Below are 23,941 nucleotides of genomic sequence, written 5' to 3' on the forward strand. Positions count from 1 at the left end.
CCATCGCGTGTCTATTGTGACACGAAACATTGTATTCATTAGTTTTTTACAAGAGTTAACTTGAGATTTATACTTTATTCGCGGAAGAACGGGGCACCACATTTCCAGGGAAATGTGAACCTCGGTTTAATTTGATTGAGCTTAAATTAAGCGACAAGTTGGGTGGTTGGAAATGAGAAATCAATTTTGACTAATTTTTCATGGTCTTTTTACGACGTTATGAAACAATATTTTTTTAGTTAAAGTTCATTTTTTTTATATCGCAAATTTAATATTTGAAATTAACTGTTTAATTTTGTAATTTTATCGAAGTAATGAAGCATCATTTCTGCTTAAATTTATGTACATTTTGAATTATTTCATAATGACGGTGTGTATGTAGCATGTGGCTCACATTGTGAAGTGTTTGAATAAAATATATTAAAAAATGCCACTAAACCTCGAATTTCAATGAAACAAATTATCCATGAAAGTACTTGATCGAAGAGGAAAGCTGATTTGTTAAGAATCTCATAAGACTTCGGCCTCTTACCATTCGAGTGGGTGAATGGTAGTTTAGTTTAATCGCAATTAATAGAAATGCGGCAATATAACGGTCGGGGTACCGAACAATAGGCATATAGGAAACAACCACCCTCTCTCTTGCCTTAGACGTGCGTGATATCAAAACTCATGGGCAGGTTCAGTTTATAAGATTTCAGTTGGAACAAAAACCAAAAACTTTAAAGTTAATTATTCCCAAGGTACACTTTGGAGACCGAAGTGAGTTTATGGGTGGTGAAAATGATGGGTGTAAATGATATAACTCAAAAGCCTCATAGCAGTGGTGTGATTCGTAGACGTTGGTTTAATAATGATGATGGTGATGATGATGATGATGATGATGATGATGTGATGATGATGATGATGATGATCAAAAGCCTCATAGCAGTGGTGTGATTCGTAGACGTTGGTTTAATGATGATTGTGATGATTATGATGATGATGATGATGATCAAAAGCCTCATAGCAGTGGTGTGATTCGTAGACGTTGGTCTAATGATGATTGTGATGATGATGATGATCAAAAGCCTCATAGCAGTGGTGTGATTCGTAGACGTTGGTCTAATGATGATTGTGATGATGATGATGATGATCAAAAGCCTCATAGCAGTGGTGTGATTCGTAGACGTTGGTCTAATGATGATTGTGATGATGATGATGATGATCAAAAGCCTCATAGCAGTGGTGTGATTCGTAGACGTTGGTCTAATGATGATGATGATGATGATCAAAAGCCTCATAGCAGTGGTGTGATTCGTAGACGTTGGTCTAATGATGATGATGATTATGATGATGATGATGATACGTCAAACACATTTAATAAAAATGTTTAAGAAAAGCAAAAGTACAACCGCCTGGCTGTTGAATGGTGTAAGTAGGGTTAAGTCGGATCAAGGATTTTCCTAGACGGCTGGGCGCTTTGAAATGTTTAACTTCAGTGGGGATCGTATGAGGGGATTATGTTCAGTGAGTTCACTTGTCAATATACATGTGTATTTCAATAAAGTGCTCGTATATTGGTGGGCCATGGGGTTTTCTTTATTTGGGTCCAGAAATATATTGATATTTGTTTGTCGTAAGAATCGGCTAAATAGCATCGGGTGGTCAGTCTCGGTAACTTGGTAAATTGTGTGTCATCGTACCCCGACGGCGTGGAATTTTGATCATAATATCAAGTACTGGTTTGTCTGTTCCAGAATCCAGTATTGCAGGCCGGCATGACCTAGCTGCACTATTGCGGACTGCCGGATGAGACAATAAACGACGAAACAAATCTCCGTCTTCTACATTTCAGATCATAGTATCCTACACTTGTGAGTTGGGTTCAACGCCGCAGTGTAGTTGAAGCACAGTACGTCAGTTTAATGAATAAGGTAAGCCCGCAGTGACACGTTTAGCACTTCAATCCACAGCGTTGATAGAGCAAGGGCGATAATCTGGGATTCAAACCCACAATAAACAGAACTTTGGCACGGCCATTGCAGTGACACAGACCACTGGGTTGCCGGCCCAGGCTCCCCATCAGAAGACAAGTCAACTCCTGAAAACTTGCTGTATCCGTCGCGACTGACATCTGTCTGCCTTTCGACGACAGTGTTTAATCTGCTGCGTCACATTTGTAATAGTGTAATTGTATTAATAACGTTAACGTTTCCAGTCACAAACCACTCTAAGTTGTATCAAATTTTGGTTCAATCTTTCAATGACCCGTGAAGATCCGGGGTAGGATAGGTCTTCAGCAACCGCTGCTTGCCGTAAAAGGCGACTATACTTGTCGTAAGAGGCGACTAACGGGATCGGGTGGTCAGGCTCGCTGACTTGATTGATGCATGTCATCGAGCCCAATTGCGCGGATCGATGCTCAATCACTGGATTGTCTGGTCCAGACTCGATTATTTACCGACCGCCGTCATATAGCTGGAATATTGATGAGTGCGGAGTTAAACAACAAACCATCCAACCAACCAACCAATCAATCCGTCTTCCCCCAGCATACTTTAAGATTAAAACGGTCTTTATCTGGAATTGGTTTATTTGTTGTCATTTCAAATACTGTTCTTTTCTTAAAGCAAGATAACAGTACTTTGAAAATAATTCCAGATTATTTCGCACAGGAATGCTCAAAAATTCTTTTAACATAATTACTCTGTTGTAATATATCTATATTTTTCCTTGGTACTCCAAATATAGGGTACTCAGGCGATTTTTCGCCTTCGTATAACGAACTTTCAAGATGGATGGATTTCCTGATGAGCGTCCAAAGATTCACCAGCACCGCCTGAGCGAGAACAGCAATGTATTCTCCACTTCTGCTTCGAAGCACCATATTGATTGTGAGTGGCGCTACGGCCTAAGGGAGATCACTCATGATCACTAACATTTCCAATGTCGGGTGGCGGTTCGAGTTGGCTCGCCTCACGGGAAAGCCGGGTTCGAGCCTCCATCTGTGGTGGGGGCTCATATTTTGCCAAAAGCAACATAATACTCCATTCATGCACTCATTCATTTTAAATCACTTTTGAACCATTTGTAATTAAAATCTATAGTATTAGATTTACTTTTTTATACATGTAGTTTAAGCTTGTTTTATCTCTTTACACTTTCCTGTGACAGCAAACTATGAGTGGGAGACAGTTTGGTTTAACCCAGCTTTGTTATATCACGTCTCAGCTTGATGCGGGAGGAAAACTTGAACTGATGCAGGTCTTAAGGCCCCGTTACACTTCAAAAACTTTGATCAAAAACTTGGTCAAAGAAAACTTTGACCAAGTTTTCTTGGTCCAAGTTGGACTGTTTACACTCATCAAAGTTTTGGTGGGAATTATCTTGCCAAGGTGGATGCTACAGATGAAGTATTGTTTGCTGTTGCCAGATGTATTTTGTGTATTGCCATGTTGAGAAAGCGGCTTCAGGGTAAGCAATGGCTGCTTGTTGTTGAAACAAATCAATTAATTCTTCCAACATCTCGTCAGTCCAAAATAGTTTACTCATTTTGACTTGACTCTATGCATTTCCAGTTGAAACTTTGATCAAAGTTTGAGGAGAAATATGATCGGTTTCTACTCCATCAAAGTCCCATCAAAAACTTTGTCAAAGTTTTTGACGGCATGTTACACTATCCAAAACTTGGTCAAAATGGTCTTTGACCAAGTTTTTTTATCAAAGTTTTTGATAGTGTAACAGGGGCTTTAGACATCTACCACTTTGGTGAAACCCTGAAGCATGGCTATGGTGCAGACAAACCCGGAAACAATCAGGACGAACTGGGATTCAAACCGGGATTCGAACCCCCGATCAAAGGTCTCTGACATGCCTAAAAGACGCACCTCTCCACAGAGTATTGTGGGACCTAAGATGACTTGGCCACCCATGCCTACTACAGCAGTGAGGCAAGGCACACCACCAAATTGTTTTTTCACCAAAGGGGAATAACTGATATTTATCAATACAGACAGACAAATATATCCCTAAGGCTGATTTGTGTTTAACTTCCATGTGAATATGATCAAAACCTCATAAATAATTTAAGTATCATAACCTTCTCTCCCTCGTCTAAGAGTTACGTCCCTTGAGGACGCCAGAAACCTATGAATGTTGGTTCGAATTCCGGTTTGCCCAGATTATGTTTCTAGGTTTGTCAGCACCATACCCGCACTCATGGGTTTCACCGAAGTGGTAAACATCTGAGACCTGCATCACTTTGGGCTTTCCTCCTACATTAAGCTGGCACGCCGTGATATTACTGGAATACTGTCAAAAGCAGCGGTAACCCAACTCACTAACTCTCTCTTCTTCAATTTCATCTAACAATATTGAATATTGACTGTATGTGACATTCCTTTACAGATGAATAAAAATGCTTATCTATAAATATTTCATCACCAATTTTTAAGAGATTACATCAGTCAAACCTGTGGTTGATAGCATGAGCATAATTCACACGTTGTAACCCGGATCTTCACTGTATCTGCTCAAGGCCAAGCATCGTGCTGCGGGATCTTCTCTACATTCAGAGTAGCTACAGCTGACATCAAATGAAAACATGACACATATTTTATAATTTATCCCTCATAACAACATAATTGTTTGGTACAGATTTCAATTTTCCGGTCTTCTTGATCTTCTCCATCCTGTTGGCTGTCTCTCTGCTATATGCCTTCACTGACATGCCCTTGTCTCCAGCCTTGTCTCCAGCTCTAGTGTCATATTTGTCCATAGCCTTGTCACTGACACATGTAGCGCTGGGATCATCAGAGATTTCAGTGATAGTAACAGTTGACTTGCTTGCTTGTTGCTTGACTGTTTCAGATGCCTGTCTGCGTTGTCGCACCAGGGTGTCGGCCCACATCAGATCCTCCTCCCACAATTCCCGGTCAGCTGGGTTGAGGTGAACCGCTGTGGAGAAGCTGTGCAGAGCCTGAAGGAGGAAACACAAACTGCACATGGGGAATTTGTTGATGAGGAACTTGTAGTTTGGGAATTTGTTGATGCGAAAATTTGTGGATGAGGAATTTGGTAATGAGGAATTTGGGGGGAGGATTTGTTAATGGGGAATTTGTTGATGAGGAATTTGTTGACAGGGAAAGTGTTTATGAGGAATTTGATCAGTAATCCATTGAGGAAGAATTTGATGTTGAGGAATTTGTTGATGAGAAATTTGTTGAGAATTTTTTTATGAGGATTTGTTGATGGGAAATTTGTCGATAGGGAATTTGATGATGAGATATTTGATGTGGAATTACAGATTAATTATCCCTACCTTACAAGACAAATGAGATTGTATAAAATATATGAAGCACATTGAATAAAGATTTCATGACATAAATGACAAAGACATAGTTAAATTCATGTTTGTATCAAGGGGATCCAGGGTGTTTGTAGCTGTTTGTGTGTGAGTACAAATTAGTACGAAGGTATCATGTTTTTTCTTGCTATAGGGATCCATATCTGAACCCCGTTTTTTAAAGAAATGACATGCTTCATGTTAAAGCCATAATATTATTTGCACATCACAAAGTAACTGTGAAATACATGTGTGAGTCAATACATCACATCAACACTATTTCAGATATATGGAGACCAAAACTACATGTGATAGTGGCAGAGTGAAAAGTCTAATAGAACCCTCTTGAAAGATTATTTCAAGTTCAGTTACATTCCATTTTCATGTTGAAGAATCACACTAACCCAGTTTCTCAATTTAGCCACTTATAGATCTGGTTGATGCTGTAAACAACTTAAAGACTATGGTCAAGGGGAGGTAATCCACGAACGAGTTATCTCCCCTTCATTAGGGGCAAATGAAGGCAATTAGACTCTGGTATGCCAAAAAAGCATCGAACTACTGCCAGACAGTTAATAATGTTATACATTATATATTCATAAAACACAGATGCATGGTAAGACATATTTCCTATAGCAGATAGTATGGTATAATGAGCTGACCCCTTGAGGATGTCTCACATGGCGCCTACAAGAACTCACCAGTCTCACTTCTCCCAGGTTGAGTTGAGCTCGCCCCAGGGTCTGGTGACCCACCCACCAGGTGGGGCAGACCTCCACAGCCTTCCGCGCCGCCGACACCGCCGGGTACAACTCATTCAGCGCCATCAGAGCCTAGACAAACAAAATTAATAACTGTATTTAAATAGGAGTAAGGGATGCAATTTTGTATTTTGCTCAAGTGGTTTTCTAGAGGAATTTAACTTTGGTGTCAACTCCTATGGAGGTATCCTCAGGACTTCATGCAGAAAGTATCGTCTCAGAGTAGATCTTAAAGATTTTTATGAGATTGTCCAGTGGTTAACATTAAAAACCTTGACCAGGCGGGGGTGAGGTGGGGTGAGGTGAGGTGAGGTGAGGTGGGGTTTACGATTATTGCTGTGCGTGTGTGCGTCTGTCTGTGCTTTTGTACTAGTCCGGGCTAATGCTGAGTTTATAGTGCTAGCCCACTGAGATACCATGCTGCAGTTCAACATGCATACCACCCAAACACACACAGTATACTGACTCGGAGCCGACTAGACCTTGTTTTAGCCCCTTAATGCCGAGCCCCAGACAAAGTAACAACAAGTACAATCTTTTAACATCTTTTGGTATGATGCTGCGAGGGATTGAACCCTAGACCTTCCGCTCCCCGGGTGGACGCTCTACCACTAGACCACTCAACAGGTCGAAGGAAAGACGACAAAAACAAGTTCAGATGCTTTTTCATAAACACTTTGCCCAGACACTTAAGGGAAGAAAGACCATGCAATGATCTGCCAGCAGACCCTAATATAATAGGTTGATGGCTACCTTAAAGATGGATAAGATTGAGTGAATGTTGTTTTGCACCACAGTCAGCAATGTTCCAGCCATAGTATCTATGCATAATTCTAGAGTCTGGGTAGGTGACCCAGGTGTTGAGAGCATGAACAAGAAACATCACTTAAATTGTAACCATGGTAACCACCAGATCCTCCCTACTCAGCTGCCTGTGACAAGAACTGGGAACCTGCAAGAGAATCCCTCGAGGGATGCGTGTAACAATGTGCGTGAAGGAAGTTGGGTGAGAAGGGTGTGCTTTCTGTGTCGCTAGAAGCACCACTCACCTGGGCCTTCATCTCATAGACCTTACAGTTGAGCGGGTTAAAGTGGAGAGCTTCATCCCATTTCTTGATGGCCTCCCAGTATCTGCAACACATTACAAGTAGGTAAACAAAAACAAGAAATTGAGTAATGTGGTATACTGTACCCTGGCCTACATGTTGTTGGGTGAAGAAATCATTGACATGAAATTTCAATGACACTGACACATTTGATGCCATTATATGAACATATGAAAATTTCACCTTTTTTTGAAGTTTTTAATGAAATTTCTTATCACTGTGTACTCTTTCTCAAATGTTGTTGTTTGTTTGTTTGTTTGTTGCTTAACGCCGCACTTAGCAATATTCCAGCTATATGACGGCGTTCTGTAAATCTGGACCAGACAATCCAGTGATTAATATCATGAGCATCGATCCACGCAATTGGGATCGATGACATGCATCAACCAAGTCAGCGAGCCTGACCACCCGATCCCATTAGTTGCCTTTTACGACAAGCATAGTCACCTTTTATGGCAAGCATGGGTTGCTGAAGACCTATTCTACCCTGGAATCTTCACGGGTCTTCCTCAAATGAATGGAAGCATGTGCTGAATTGCTGAATACGGTTTGAAGGTGGATAATTGCCTGGATTTATCACAGCATATGAACACTTTCCTCTATAAGGCATTTCTTACCATATTCCAAAATTTTAAAAAAACATTTGGAATGGTGATATGAATACAGGAATCATTATATATCTACTTGACAATTTTAGAACTTTTAGAATATTATTGAAGAGTTGTCATATTTATTGTATTGTGAGCATACAGTGACATTCCTAGTATGTTTGCACTAAATATTCAACAACACTCATGAATATCTGAAAGCACATCATGTTGTAGCCATCTTCCCTAGTGGTGTAACCTGTGGCGATTCCGGAAAAGAATGTAGGTCTTAGGCAACCTATGCTTGTTGGAAGAGGCAACTAAATGGATCAGGTAGTCAGGCTTGGTGACTTGGTTGATGGTATGTCATTGTATCCCCATTGCTCCTCGATGCTCATGATGTCAATCACTGCACTGTGTGGTCCAGACTTGACCGCTGTGACATAGCTGGATTATTATGAGTGCGGCAACAAACAACAAAGAAAGCGTACACCCTAAAAGTAGCCATGTTACCTGTCAGACTCTGCCAGGACACAACCCTCGTTCTTCAGTCTCTCGCTCTTGCCGACAGCATCTTCAAGGGAGATAATTCTTCTCTTTGGGGCGAGAGAAATCCAATCTATATCACCATTACGAACCTCTTCATCATCATCCTTGGTGTTCCCTTCAAATGACGCGGAGGTTGATTTGGAAACTTTTGTACCGGTTTTCCTTTTCCATCCAAAACTTGTCATAATATGTATTCAAATTTGAGATCAATAACCTCTAAATGGTCTGAAAAATAAATAACCGTCATATTATGTGATCCTTATTTATTTTAGGTGAGACTTTATTCATTTTACTGATTCTACTAACCCCAAATAATTCTGGTATTCGGTGTGGGGAGTCATTTATATTGTCTACAAATAAACGTAGTACCTGATCAGTAACTAAATTTCACCAAAAAATCTTAAAACTTGGCACATTTGAAGAACTTTATCGTGATCGAAAACTGAACAGGACAATATAAACATATGCCAGGGTCCTCAAATGAGTCAGCGTTAGCACCAACAAGACAGACACATCCATGAATGTGTTTCCAAGTAAACGTAAACGTACCCACTCTCTGTGTTATTAGTAGATACAGCAATTAGCATATATTTTATGTTCTTGTTTATCAGCTGGTCAAAGGTTCACTTCCGTAAATAATGAATAACATGTAATGTATGTTTTGATTGGTTGTATTTTACAACCGATGATTTCATTGGCCGCATGGTCACGTGATTCTTGACGCATTGTCGCACATGTTTCAAATGGCCTTCGCCGCTGAATGAACTTCTTCTAAGAATGTGTACAGAGAAGAAAGCTGTATAACCTTCGAACCGGTATTTTCTAGGACCCGATCAGGTTTCAGTAATCTTTGATTACATGATTTTGTTGACATTACAATTATAGAAATTACATTGCAGCTTTTTTCAAGTGATCTTAATCTTACACCACACCCGAAACTCGTAAATGGCTTTGTTTACAAAATCCAGTTCAACTATCAGCAGATTATTGAATTAGAATATAGGCTGTCTCACTACGAAACAGTGGATAAAAACGTACTTTGTTCATATTTATGACAAGTTTTGATGATACCAAAACACGTTTTCTTTCAAATACATATCATTATTATTATGAATAATTTTGACAGATGGTGAGGTAAATACCATTGGCTAGCTTATGATCAGCTGTGAGGTGATCTATTGATTTTAGATTACTTGCTATATGAATTTAAAAGGCATGTACCCATCGTGATCCTGCTGCAACTTAAAGTATAAGAGGGTGGATTATTAGGCGGGCAGCAATAAAAAAAATTAATCATTATCACCAGATTCTGCCTTTACCATGTTAAAACATTTTGAAGGAAAGTTTATTGGAAAAGTTTTGTTTTTTTCAGTTAATAATTATGGAGTCTGGGTGTATCACTTGTACAGTCACAATAGAGGAGCTGACAGCCACTGGTGATGTCATCAAGAAAACTCAACACAGAAACCTCATGCTTGTCCTTGGGCGAGACCAGTTCTCCGAAATGATTCTCAAAGTCAGTTACAGCAAGAAAGAAGTCAAATACCCAATTCGTGAATTAGTAATCCACAAGAAGTTTGTGAAAGATGGCAAAGCTACCATCAAACTTCCAGATCATAAACTTCAATTCCTTTTGAGTAACTGCCCTCCGGACAAACTCATCATGTTTCTGAAAACAATGCATACAAAATTAGAATGTCTACGTCAAAAGGGATTTCTTAGTATGCGCAAGAAATTTTTATCGGATGCTCCAAAATCATTCCAAGACATCAGCCCATTGACAATTAAAGATCTGCAGACAGTTCACACTGCAAAAACTAAACTGGAACAGAGCAAACTCGCAGCACCAACACAGAAGTCCACAGTGACAGGGAAGAGGAAACGTATTGATGAGAAGGAAAATGTGACAGAGTCTCAGATGTCTGTGCAAGCTAAGAGGGCTAAGAGCTTAGCGATGATGTCTCCGTCTAGAGTCGTGAACCCGCTGAAACTTAGCAAGGAACAGAACACTGTTCTTGAAGCTGTTCTCAGAAAGAGGAATGTGTTCTTTACTGGAAGTGCTGGGACAGGCAAATCTTTCTTGTTGAAGAGAATTATAGGTAAGGATGCCGACATATTATCTAGTATAAACATCGCAAATATCCCATGCTTTAAGGATGGCCTTCAGTAGTGGGGAGTGATCAGCTTTATGTGTAACCTGTTATTATCATCATTAATGTTAGCTATGTTTATTGACATTGATTTGAATTACGTTAAGTTCAGCTGAACGTGTGATGTTTAGTTTGACCTTAATTTTCAGGAGCTCTACCTCCTCATCACACGTTCGCCACAGCCAGTACTGGGGTCGCGGCCTGTCATATAGGAGGGACAACTCTACACGCCTTCGCAGGTACATCTTAAAAGCTCAACAGTGTCTAGTCTCAGTGTCTGGGCCCAGTGACATGTTTGTTCCTCATGCTGGAATTCCAACATGTGAAGATCCAGGGTAGACATGGTAGAATAGGTCTTCAGCAACCCTGCTTGCCGTAAAGGCGACTATGCTTGTTGTAAGAGGCGACTAACAGGATCGGGTGGTCAGGCTCGCTGACATGGTTGATGCATGTCATCGTTTCCTAATTGCGTGGATCGGTGCTCATGTCAATCACTGGATTGTTTGGTCCAGACTTGATTATTTACAGACCGCCTTCATATTGCTGTGTGTGGCATTAAACAGCAAACAAACCAACTGTAATTCCAGTGTCAATGATATGTATATACCACTTTACAGACCCATCCCATTTGTAACTTGTTGCCTAGGTATTGGTTCAGGAAGGGCCCCCCTACAACAGTGTGTGGAGCTTGCATCTCGCCCCCAGGTGGCGCAACAGTGGAAGAAATGCAACCATCTGATTATTGATGAAATATCTATGGTGGATGGAGACTTCTTCGACAAGCTGGAGACTGTTGCTAGGTAACCTAATATTGAAAAATTGCTGAATTGAAATATTGATGAGATTTTGTCTTCTCTTAGTAGACATGGTAGATAGAATATCTTCACGGACGTTAATGTTAATGTCACATTACAAAGTAAAACTCGATACAACCACAGTGGGGATTCCTGGTTAAAATATGTGCTTGTTGTACGGCCCTGTGACAGTGATCATACATTCAAACACATTTTTCTGATCTAGACTTAATCATCTACCTGCCGTCATTAACCCGTGATGATCTGGGTAGAGAATAGGTCTTTAGAAACCCATGCTTGACGTAAGAGGCAACAAAGGGGATCAGGTGGTCAGACTTGCGGACTTGGTTGATGCATGTCATCTTATCCCAATTGCATAGATAGATGCTTATGATGACGATCACTGGATTGTCTGGTCCGGACGTGATTATTTACAGAACACTGTCATATGGATAGAATATTGCTGAGTGCAGCAGTAGACAACAAACGTCAGCATATTTATAGCTGGAATATTGTAATTATTGCTGAGAGTGGTGTAAACAGCAAAAGCAAATAAACAACCTCTTCATATAATAATTTTTACAAAATATGAAAATAAGAAAATAAACCTCAAAATAACTTAAACTTCATTTTTAGGATATTTTAATCTTTTTGCCTTGTGCAACTTTGCATTTGACCAAGAGATCGGTATTACCTCAAACATGTTAAACCATGCCATAGTAAGTCAAATACCGGTAGCATGAATCTGAGAAGCACTTGTTTGAATGTGATTTGTGTGTGACTGTTTACATGCTCCAGAACATCCTAATGAAACAGTTGAACATGTATCGACACTCCATTGTGATTAGCATATAGATTCACCGCTGGGAATTCTGGGTAAGAAAATTGATCCCCAGCAACCTGTGCTCGTTGTTAGAGGCGAATAAATGGTCCAGCTCAGTGAGTTCATTGATGGAATGTTGTCATATCTCACATTGCGGGGATTAATGTTCAATGATCATTGATCGATCACTGGATTGTCTGGTCGAGGCTTGGTCATTTACATACAGCTGTTCTATAGCTGGAATATTGCTGAGTGCAGTGTTAAACAACAAACAAAGAAATAAGTTTGATATGTACTGTATTTCCAGAGTCGTGCGTCAGACAGACGAGCCGTTCGGCGGCATCCAGCTGATTGTCTGTGGAGACTTCCTGCAACTGCCGCCAGTCATCAAGGATCAGGCGGTCAAGAGGAAGTTCTGTTTTCAGGTTAGTCTAACACAGTAACATCTAAAATAAACACACATTATTTCATGGTAATTTTGGCTATGTTCCTCCTCAACCCTTTCTTTTCACTAAGTAATTTATTTGGTAAGGAAATCTTTTACAAATGTCATGCACTTGTTCATTAAAGTTGCTCAGTCTGAGAATATACGGGTGTTGCTTAACTAGTTTCCATGTATATACATTGAGAGATTGTGTCATACATTGACAGATTGTGTTATACATTGAGAGATTGAGTCATACATTGAGAGATTGTGTCATACATTGAGAGATTGTGTCATATATTGAGAGATTGTTTTATACATTGAGAGATTGTTTTATACATTGAGAAATTGTGTTATACATTGAGAGATTGTGTTATACATTGAGAGATTGTGTTATACATTGAGAGATTATTTTATACATTGAGAAATTATGTTATACATTGAGAGATTGTGTTATACATTGAGAGATTGAGTCATACATTGAGAGATTGTGTCATATATTGACAGATTGTTTTATACATTGAGAGATTGTTTTATACATTGATTGTTTTATACATTGAGAGATTGTGTTAAACATTGAGAGATTGTGTTATACATTGAGAGATTGTGTTATACATTGAGAGATTGAGTCATACATTGAGAGATTGTTTTATACATTGAGAAATTGTGTTATACATTGAGAGATTGTGTTATACATTGAGATTGTGTTATACATTGAGAGATTGTTTTATACATTGAGATTGTTTTATACATTGAGATTGTGTTATACATTGAGAGATTGTGTTATACATTGAGAGATTGTGTCATATATTGAGAGATTGTGTCATACATTGAGAGATTGTGTCATACATTGAGAGATTGTGTCATACATTGAGAGATTGTGTCATACATTAAGAGATTGTGTTATACATTGAGAGATTGTTTTATACATTGAGAGATTGTGTTATACATTGAGAGATTGTGTTATACATTGAGAGATTGTTTTATACATTGAGAGATTGTGTTATACATTGAGAGATTGTGTTATACATTGAGAGATTGTTTTATACATTGAGAGATTGTGTAATACATTGAGAGATTGTGTCATACATTGAGAGATTGTGTTATACATTGAGAGATTGTGTCATATATTGAGAGATTGTTTTATACATTGAGAGATTGTGTTATACATTGAGAGATTGTGTTATACATTGAGAGATTGTCTAAGTTGTATGAAAGGATGATTGAGTTTTACACTCAGTAAGGTTGTGTCACATAGTGATTGAGATTGTTTTACACAGGGATATTGTGCTATACAAATGAAAGTTGAGTTCCACAGACGGTGATTGTGTTAGACTCAGATGTGGGGACAGTGTCAGGTGTGATGTGATTGTTTCATTTCATGTGTATATATGTATGTGCAGGCCTCAAAGTTTGAATTTTTACCAAGTAGCCATATGGCTACAAGCATTTTTTTCCAGGTAGCCAGTGGTAAAATCAAGAAGTCAAGCCAATACTGTAGGTAGCCAAAAGCATTTGAAATTATCTTTTATCGACTATCATAATATGTACAAGTCATAGCACTATTCTGAAGCTGTCATATAGCTGGAATATTGCTGAGTGCGGCGTTAAACAACAAACCAACCAACCAACTAGTCTTGGAATTGTATATTAGTGGAAACTGTACTTGATTTTTGTTATTTGTGATTCAAACAATGATGTTACTTATGCTACTAGATTATTTAGGTATATCCTTGCCTATCCAATGAGCATTGTCAACTGAAATAAAATTCTAATTACATTATCATTTTTGTATTTCTGTTCATTGTTGACTTTAGGAGGACTTGTACGCAAGTACAATTATTGGCAGATATGTTTTCCACAATCACCTGTTATTTGTTTTTTGTGAAGCAATAGAATTTAGTTGCCACAAGATATTTTCAAGGTAGTCATTTGGCAACCTCTGAGTTTTAGACAGTAGACAAATTGAAATTTAGGTCGAATTGGTGACTATTTTAGTCACAACTTTGAGGCCTGAATATGTCCTGTACGTATATATATATTCAACATGTATTTGTGAAACAATTATAAGCCTGTTAGTGTTGACCAGAATGATTGTTTGTCACTGTTGTAAGGTGTATGTGTTGCTTACAGTCGCGGGCTTGGCAGAAGTGCATGCATGTCAACCTGGAACTGAACGAGGTCCGGAGACAGTCGGACAGACACTTCATCAACGTGCTGCAAGACATCCGAGTGGGCAGGTACGCAAAGTGCCTGTGGAACAGTCAGACATTGTGACCACCCAGTACTCATTATTTAAGAAATAAACGAGTGGGAGTTGTTTATTGTACAATTAAACACTGCAGGGAGAATAAACCACACAGGGCTGCACCTTTATGATGTATTCTATTATACATGTATAAGATAGCTACGCGATAAATCACAAAGAATAATGAAGAACGAAACTTGGTTCATTTCACGATAAGACATTGTTCTATCATGACGTCATTTGTGGAGATTCGAATATGCACTCACAACTTGATGACATCATATATTGAGCGACATAATTTTTGAGAGGGAAGTGTCAAGTGAATCATTCCCCATAGATGTAGCTGGGCTATGCAGATAATCGCATCAAAAAGTGGGAGAAATACCTGTGGGTATTTCCCACATATTCTCACAATCCTGACGATCCTCACATTGATTACCTGTACCTTTTCTCCCAATACCAACTGTCATCTCTCTCCCACTTTTGGCCACTGCTTTTATCTGTGTTGCCCAGGTACATGTGTGGGGCACCCATGAAGTTCTGGTGTAGAATAGGTCTTCAGCAACCCATGCTTGTCGTAATGGGATCGGGTGGTCAGACTCTTTGACTTGGTTGATGCATGTCATCGGTCCCAATTGTGTGGATTGTTGCTCATGATGTCATCCACTGGATTGTCTGGTCAAGACTTGATTATTTACAGAAGCCGTCATATAGCTGGAATAATGCCGAGAGCGGCGTTAAACAACAAACAAACATCTATGGGGAACAACTCACTAGACACTTCCCTCTAAAAAATAGTGTTGTCCAATTTACAACATTGTCAAGATGCGAGCACATGTTCGAATCTCCAGAAATGACATCAAGATAGAGCAATGTTTTATCGTGAAATAAACCACACTTTGTTCTTCATTGCTCTTTGTGATTTATCACACAGCTTTCTTTTATATGGGGGCTTAAAGACGAGCTTGGAACCTGTCTTGTCATGGAAGGGGGAAAACATCTACTCCATAATGTCTTTTAGACTTTAGACACTGTCCATTTTTCTGTATAATTGAGACGCTATAGTGAGTCTTAAACTTCAACTGTCTGAACTTTGCAGTGATTTGTATAGATCAAGTTTTAACAGTTTCATTTGCCAAAGCTTTGAAATATTACATGCTTTTCTTATATAACCCATGGCAGATGCTCCGATGATGTTCAGAACACCCTGAAGGCAACAGCCCGTCACAATATCCAGAAAGACGGTATCCTAGCAACCAGACTGTGTACACACAAGGAGGATGTGGAACAGCTCAACAACCATCATCTGCAGAAACTGACTGGTAGGGACACACCAGACAAATAGGCACTAGTCCTGTAGTCCTTGCCAAAGTGCCCAATAGTTAAGGTATCATAAGGACTAGTGGAAATTTGCCATTTTTAAGGGTTTAGCTAAGGACTAATGGACTACAAATGTTGGGTTCTATCGCTGTGTTGGGAGTTGTCGAGTGATAGTGAGTCCAGGTACAATGAGTTGTCGAGTGATAGTGAGTCCAGGTACAATGAGTTTGTGTTTGTACTACGTGGCATGGTGGGACAATGGTGAAATATATGGTTGTTGATTTCAGGTGAAAGTCGTATGTTTCACGCAACAGACACAGATCCTGTGTACAACAAGCAGATCAACAACCTGTGTCCGGTGCCAGACAAACTGCTGCTGAAACTTGGGGCACAGGTGAGTCGTGGTCTCGGTGTTTGTTATATAGCACCATGAACCATGGAAGCTGTGTCCAGTATCCCATGCATGTCTCTCTGGTGATTCCAGGACGGAACAGTTCCCAGTATCCCATGCATGTCTCTCTGGTGATTCCAGGACGGAACAGTTCCCAGTATCCCATGCATGTCTCTCTGGTGATTCCAGGACGGAACAGTTCCCTGTATTCCATGCATGTCTCTCTGGTGATTCCAGGACAGAATAGTACCCAGTATCCCAAGCATGTCTCTCGGGTGATTCCAGGACAGAATAGTTCCCAGTATCCCATGCATGTCTCTCTGGTGATTCCAGGACAGAATAGTTCCCAGTATCCCATGCATGTCTCTCGGGTGATTCCAGGACAGAATAGTTCCCAGTATCCCATGCATGTCTCTCTGGTGATTCCAGGACAGAATAGTTCCCTGTATCCCATGCATGTCTCTCTGGTGATTCCAGGACAGAATAGTTCCCAGTATCCCATGCATGTCTCTCTGGTGATTCCAGGACAGAATAGTTCCCAGTATCCCATGCATGTCTCTCTGGTGATTCCAGGACAGAATAGTTCCCAGTATCCCATGCATGTCTCTCTGGTGATTCCAGGACGGAACAGTTCCCAGTATCCCATGCATGTCTCTCTGGTGATTCCAGGACAGAATAGTTCCCAGTATCCCATGCATGTCTCTCTGGTGATTCCAGGACAGAATAGTTCCCAGTATCCCATGCATGTCTCTTGGGTGATTCCAGGATGATTCCAGGACAGAATAGTTCCCAGCATCCCATGCATGTCTCTCTGGTGATTCCAGGACAGAATAGTTCCCAGTATCCCATGCATGTCTCTCTGGTGATTCCAGGACAGAACAGTTCCCAGTATCCCATGCATGTCTCTTCAGGAATTCACGTTTCTCTCCCTTTGGAGATTCTGTTACAGTCCCCAGGTGACCATTAATCAACCACAAACTCCCTTATGGGCAGGTTCCGGAGATACAGCCAAAAGATTTGCCCAGAAAATACTCTCACTGTCACTACCATTTGCATTATCATTTTAAGTAATTACTTAAACATTATCATGTTACAATCAGCATTGACAGTCACTGTCGCTATGGTTACAGGTGATGCTGGCAAAGAACATGGATGTGCAGAGAGGGTTGGTGAACGGAGCTCGTGGAGTCATCACCGGCTTTGAAAACACTAGTGATGGTGTGTTGAATGCTGTTTTCAATTCTGCTTTACATGGAAAGATCTCAGTTTGATTTAATGTTAGGACTGTCTTTTGTGTCCAGTGTTATTCAGATATAACCGTATATGTGCCGTATTACATCAGCTTTCCTGTATCAAGTGGCATCACTTCAAATTGTGTTTGTTGCACTTGTTCAGCCCAGACCAATGTACAGCAGATTTCGGATATGTTTTAGGATTGATAAATTTAAACTTCAATCTTAATTTCAATGTCTACCCAAGACTTAAATAAGCTTCTTGCCAAACAATGAATGTTTTAGAGCAGGAGAAAGTTTGAGAAATTTGTTAACCTCAGTTAGGATCATTTGTTAACCTTGGTTAGGATCATTGGTTAACCTTGGTTAGGATCATTGGTTAACATTGGTTAAGATCGTTTGTTAGTCTTGGTTAATGTCATTTTTTAGCCTTGGTTTGGATCATTAGATAACCTCGGTTAGTGTCATGGGTTAACCTTGGTTAGGATCATTGGTTAACCATGCTTAGGATCATTGGTTAACCTTGGTTAGGATCATTGGTTAACCTTGGTTAGGATCATTGGTTAGTCTTGGTTAGGATCATTTGTTGACCTCAGTTAGGATCATTGGTTAACTTTGGTTAGGATCATTGGTTAACCTTGGTTAGGATCATTGGTGAACCTTGGTTAGGATCATTGGTTAACCTTGGTTAGGATCATTGGTTAACATTGGTTAAGATCGTTTGTTAGTCTTGGTTAATGTCATTATTTAGTCTTGGTTAGGATCATTGGTGAACCTTGGTTAGGATCATTGGTTAACCGTGGTTAGGATCATTGGTAAGTCTTGGTTAGGATCATTTGTTAACCTCAGTTAGGATCATTGGTTAACCTTGGTTAGGATCATTGGTTAACCTTGGTTAGGATCATTGGTTAACCTTGGTTAGGATCATTGGTTAGTCTTGGTTAATGTCATTATTTAGTCTTGGTTAGGATCATTGGTGAACCTTGGTTAGGATCATTGCTTAACCTTGGTTAGGATCATTGGTTAGTCTTGGATAGGATCATTTGTTAACCTCGGTTAGGATCATTGGTTAGTCTTGAATAGGATCATTTGTTAACCTCGGTTAGGATCATTTGTTAACCTTGGTTAGGATCATTGGTTAACCTTGGTTAGGATCATTGGTTAGTCTTGGTCAATGTCATTATTTAGTCTTGGTTAGGATCATTGGTTAACCTTGGTTAGTGTCATTGGTTAACCTTGGTTAGGATCATTGGTTAACCTTGGTTAGGATCATTGGTTAACCTTGGTTAGGATTATTGGTTAGTCTTGGTTAGGATCATTTGTTAACCTCAGTTAGGATCATTTGTTAACCTCGGTTAGGATCATTAGATAACCTCGGTTAGTGTCATTGGTTAGTCTTGGTTAATGTCATTATTTAGTCTTGGTTAGGATCATTGGTTAATCTTGGTAAGGATCATTGGTTAACCTTGGTTAGGATCATTGGTTAACCTTGGTTAGTGTCATTGGTTAACCTTGGTTAGGATCATTGGTTAACCTTGGTTTGGATAATTAGATAACCTTGGTAAGTGTCACTGGTTAACCTGGGTTAGGATCATTGGTTAACCTTGGTTAGGATCGTTGGTTAATGTCATTTTTTAAGCCTTGGTTACCTTGGTTTGGATTATTAGATAACCTCGGTTAGTGTCATTGGTTAACCTTGGTTAGGATCATTGGTTATCATTGGTTAAGATCGTTGGTTAGTCTTGGTTAATGTCATTTTTTAGCCTTGGTTACCTTGGTTTGGATCATTAGATAACCTTGGTTAGTGTCATTGGGTAACCTTGGTTAGGATCATTAGTTAACCTTGGTTAGGATCATTGGTTAACCTTGGTTAGGATCATTGGTTAGTCTTGGTTAATGTCATTATTTAGTCTTGGTTAAGATCATTGGTTAGTCTTGGTTAATGTCATTATTTAGTCTTGGCTAGTGTCATTGGGTAACCTTGGTTAGGATCATTGGTTAACCGTGGTTAGGATCATCTACCGTATTTCGGAGAGTCCAAGTGGAAGGTTAATGTGCCTTCCAGGTGTCATGGTTTACTGACACAACTGTGTTTTTGCAGGATTCCCGCGTGTGAAGTTCGCCTGCGGCCTAGAGGAAGTGATCAAGCCCGTGCGCTGGGCCATGAAGGTTGGCAGTGGGGTGTGTCTCATGCGCAAACAGGTGCCCCTCAAGCTGGCCTGGGCCATCTCCATACACAAGAGTCAGGTCAGTCGCGCCTACAGTTGGTGACCAGTGTTGCTGTTAGGGAGGTAGCCTAGTTGTTAGAGCAGTCACTTGTCAAGTCATAGGCTTGGGTTTGATTCCCCTCCTGGGTGTGATGTCTGAAGCCCATGCCATGGCTGGAATAGTGCCTGGGAAAACGTGGTGTAAATCAAAATCATCATGCTCATTCACTACTTGAGTCAAAGATCCGCCAACCAACCATTTGACACATTAGCATAAAAAGTCCTTTATCACTTCTTCCTATATCTATTGAAATATTTCAATATAATAATAAATACCAAAGTAGCTTAATTTGGGAAGGGAAGGGAAGAAATTAAAAAGAAAATGCATATGTTGTCGTCTACTTCACTGCTTTTGTTGACCGACGATATCATTGTATGTTTACTGTTTAAGGACGTTTCTTTAGTTGTTCTAATTTCCGCAATGGAAAAAGATATCAAGTTTTATAACACTACCAGTATTTGTTGGTGCAGACATTTTATTGTCATTTTTCATCAATGGATCATTGTACAGCTCACGCAACTTTTCAATGCACTTCCAATGAATTTCCAAATGTAAATGCATGGAACTACACCACTGAGATGAGGTCTGCCAGTGTAGTGTGTATGAATATGATACAGTTAGTGTGTCGTGTTCCTCATGTGTCTGTCTGTGCAGGGCATGACGCTGGACTGTGTGGAGATCTCGCTGGCCCGGGTGTTCGAGGCAGGCCAGGCGTACGTGGCGTTGTCCCGGGCCAAGAGCCTGGAGGGCCTGCGAGTGCTGGACTTTGACCGCAGCTGTGTGCGGGCCAACACGGAGGTGCTGCGCTTCTACCACAAGCTGCAGCTGTCACAGAAGATGCTGCAGACAGGCATGGGGGACTATGTTGCTGCAGATGCACCCCTCCCACCCAGTCACTGGTAGAGAGGGGCAGTATTAATACACTTAAGCCAGTAGTTCAAAATTCAGAAGTCGGAGGAAATTATTATTTTTAAAATAACATAAGCTTCAACTTTGGTACCTTTTTTTCTATACGACAGCATCTCTATGAAGAAGGTGCTTTATTTTGTCAAAGACTGTATCAAGAACAAGGGTCCTAGATTTATTATGCAAGGAATCCGCAACAATCTTTACTTGACAAAAACACAGTATTTGCCTAACATTTTTGCTGTATTGACCTGTGAGGAAAAGTAAGTTTTGATATTTTTTTTTAATATTCTGTGATCCTACAAATAAAACATACTGACCTCATTCTTGTCGCAAGGGATGAAGCAAGAGATTACAGGAATGTCCAGTTGACTATTAATATGTCTTCAGACACTATTTAACACTAGTGTTCAAAAATATCAAATGAATAAGCTACAGTATTGTTTAAATCTAAGATTTACATTGATATTTACAAATCTTCGTTTGACGATTCTACAATCTTATTAATCTCTGTTCAGTGACAGCGAGAACTAAGATCTGATTTTAATTAGATTGAAACTTGTACATTCCTTGGGATGCAAGGATCATGGATCATTCAACACTTTAATGATAACTGTCCTTTTAGCTTTTTTCCCACACAGAACTGTTGAATGTAGTGTCACACTCACTCACTCACTCGTTCATTCACTCTCTCTGGTGGCAGTTTTAATAAGACTAAACTAAACCATGTTTCACTTGGGTTGAACTGTAGGATCAGAACACCCCCACTGTTATGTTGGATTCCTGCTGGGTAATAGGAAATACGGTAGCATTGAGGTTACGGCAGGAAAACACTTCAGTCTTTCACATGCTCCAAATGATTGGTGTCAATATGATCTCAACCTGTGTATTTATTCTTGCGATGTCCTTGTACTGTGTATAATCTGTATTATACAAAATATTTGTGGGAATAGATTTCTTAAAAATATCACATCAGAAACAATGTTTCACTTTCTTGTGAAATCAGTCTCCATTGAAAAGTTAAATATTGGTAGTTCTACATGGATAGTAAAATATTGGTAGTCTTACATGAATAGTAAAATATTGGTAGTTTTACACGAATAGTAACATATTGGTAGTTTTACATGGATAGTAACATATTGGTAGTTTTACATGGATGACGTAATGATGGTAGTTCTACATGAATAGTAACATATTGGTAGTTTTACATGGATGATATAATGATGGTAGTTCTACATGAATAGTAACATATTGGTAGTTCTACATGGATGATATAATGATGGTAGTTTTGCTCAGGAGGGCCTCCATGATGGTGTTAATGTGTGAGTGTTTCCCAGGGTGTCTACAGTATTAAATATCAGTTTGTATATACACTTCTTAATGTTATTAACTCAAGGATTGTATTGTTGTTTATATATGTATGTTTTATATGTACACCAACTCTTATTGTTTTTTTATGGAATGAAAATAAATATGTTGTGTCACTAGGCCTAGCTATTTCCTCCATCAATCAACAGAAGTGCATCGAATGGTTACTATGTTACTACATTTTTGATAGGGACATTTTTTATCTTTCTTATATATATGTATGTATGATGTCAATGGTGATAATCATGCAGTTTGTATACTGACTGGTTCACTCAGGCAATGTACATATTGACTGGAAAATGAGACTGGATTTTAGACAGATTGAATGAAATGAATTAAGACTCCTTAATTTAAACTTCTGATTTTAATTTGGATCTATTTTGATGTTATGATGAGATGGCCTGGAGATCCAAAGTCCGTGGACAGGTGGGTTTGACAACTACTCCCTTTGTTGTGGTTCGTTTACCCTTCCAGTGACACTCTAAGTGATTTCTACTTTTCTACTCCGTCACGCGTGATATTAGCATATTTAGTCAATGCTTTCAACATTTTGTCACAACCACCATGACAAGTTGAAATGTGACCTATCTTAATGATGTCAAAGATATCCTCGATATGGGTTCTTGAGCTCTGTCATTGTGTTTACAAATGAACTTTTCAATATCACCACACTCAAGTATTTTATACTAACCAAGTCCAAGGATGTAATACTGATGAGGACTTAGTATAGGAAAACATGATTCTTTGAGTTCATCAAATAGCAAAAAATATTCGTTCATGATCAATAATAAAGACTCTTCCAGTGAAGTAGTCATTGCAGGAGTCGATAGAGCAAAGTTTATAGTATTACAGTCCATTTTATCTGTAAGGTCCCCGTCACCTATTGTTTTGATATGTAACCATTATAATTATCTAGCTTCTAATCAGGGTATTTTCTGAGAGGAGGAGACTGCTTCAGGCCCCTGCTCCCTATTACTTGACTAATTAACTACAGGGCGTCTGATCTGTTTTACTTCTTATTTATTAAAAGGAAAAAAACAATTAGTGATGTATTGACATGTGTTAATCAGACATCTTTCCGGGGGCAGAGACCTTACACAATTTGAGAATTTGCTTCAGGTAAGGGGAGATAATCGTAAACACTTGGATTTAAGTTATGGAAAATTATTCACAGTCGCCTCAGTCTTAGCTGCAGCGAACGCAGATCAGTGTGATAGATATATTTTGGATACAAAGATTTGTTCCTGTGGATATCATACCGAAGATGCTTTACATTTCTTTTTTGTGTGTACACATTACTATGTTCTTAGAAATGAAATGTATTTTTACCAACATGGTAATTCTTTACAAACAGTGCTATGCGGAAATTCGTATTTGAGTAAGGAAGAGCAAATCCAAACATTAGATTTTATTCAAAACATCATATTAAAAACTGGCAGATTTTTAATTAAATGAATTGTTTAACATAAACTGCAAATAAATTTATGATATAACTTCTGATTTGAATTTTGACTGGCCTAACTAGTCTATGCAGTACGCATAATTCAATAAAAATTGCGTAACGAAATCGACATCCGGTTCGTAAACGACATGACAACTGCCGTCATATTTCAGTCGGTTGTAGGATTTGCAAAGCATGTGTGCCGTCAACTGGGCGTCGACGGATACTTTCCAAATCTTTTCATGCA

General features: G+C 39.3%; 2 protein-coding genes across 2 annotated transcripts; one reads left to right on the forward strand and one right to left on the reverse strand.

Annotated features, from left to right (window-relative positions):
- Window positions 1-4,591: 4,591 nt before the first annotated feature.
- On the reverse strand, window positions 4,592-8,965 carry LOC139480059 (tetratricopeptide repeat protein 33-like). Its single transcript, XM_071263039.1, has 5 exons — window positions 8,879-8,965; window positions 8,294-8,554; window positions 7,137-7,218; window positions 6,028-6,159; window positions 4,592-4,960 (listed from the first exon to the last, which is right to left on the reverse strand). The coding sequence occupies exons 2-5, from the start codon at window positions 8,512-8,514 to the stop codon at window positions 4,598-4,600; spliced, it is 798 nt and encodes a 265-aa protein (XP_071119140.1). The 5' UTR covers window positions 8,515-8,554; window positions 8,879-8,965; the 3' UTR covers window positions 4,592-4,597.
- Window positions 8,966-9,710: 745 nt separating this feature from the next.
- On the forward strand, window positions 9,711-22,312 carry LOC139479762 (ATP-dependent DNA helicase PIF1-like). The gene is made up of 10 exons (XM_071262619.1): window positions 9,711-10,428; window positions 10,629-10,718; window positions 11,126-11,279; window positions 12,404-12,521; window positions 14,654-14,760; window positions 15,951-16,090; window positions 16,376-16,482; window positions 17,610-17,697; window positions 19,813-19,958; window positions 20,634-22,312. Exons 1-10 carry the CDS (start codon window positions 9,711-9,713, stop codon window positions 20,880-20,882), a joined length of 1,917 nt encoding a protein of 638 aa, XP_071118720.1. The 3' UTR covers window positions 20,883-22,312.
- Window positions 22,313-23,941: the final 1,629 nt, after the last annotated feature.

This window comes from Haliotis cracherodii, unplaced genomic scaffold (assembly GCF_022045235.1).
Source record: "Haliotis cracherodii isolate W230 unplaced genomic scaffold, xgHalCrac1.p SCAF_4, whole genome shotgun sequence".
In the NCBI taxonomy this organism is placed as follows: domain Eukaryota; kingdom Metazoa; phylum Mollusca; class Gastropoda; order Lepetellida; family Haliotidae; genus Haliotis; species Haliotis cracherodii.

Bases quoted from the DNA above. Each gene is read 5' to 3' on its own strand.
- LOC139479762 (XM_071262619.1), top strand. From the start codon at position 9,711: ATGGAGTCTGGGTGTATCACTTGTACAGTCACAATAGAGGAGCTGACA. The intron at 10,429-10,628 runs GTAAGGATGCCG...CTTAATTTTCAG, and splicing joins CTTGTTGAAGAGAATTATAG to GAGCTCTACCTCCTCATCAC. The intron at 16,091-16,375 runs GTAGGGACACAC...TGTTGATTTCAG, and splicing joins TCATCTGCAGAAACTGACTG to GTGAAAGTCGTATGTTTCAC.
- LOC139480059 (XM_071263039.1), bottom strand. From the start codon at position 8,514: ATGACAAGTTTTGGATGGAAAAGGAAAACCGGTACAAAAGTTTCCAAA. The intron at 7,219-8,293 runs GTAACATGGCTA...AATGTGTTGCAG, and splicing joins GTCCTGGCAGAGTCTGACAG to ATACTGGGAGGCCATCAAGA. The intron at 6,160-7,136 runs GTGAGTGGTGCT...TTGTTTGTCTAG, and splicing joins TCTATGAGATGAAGGCCCAG to GCTCTGATGGCGCTGAATGA.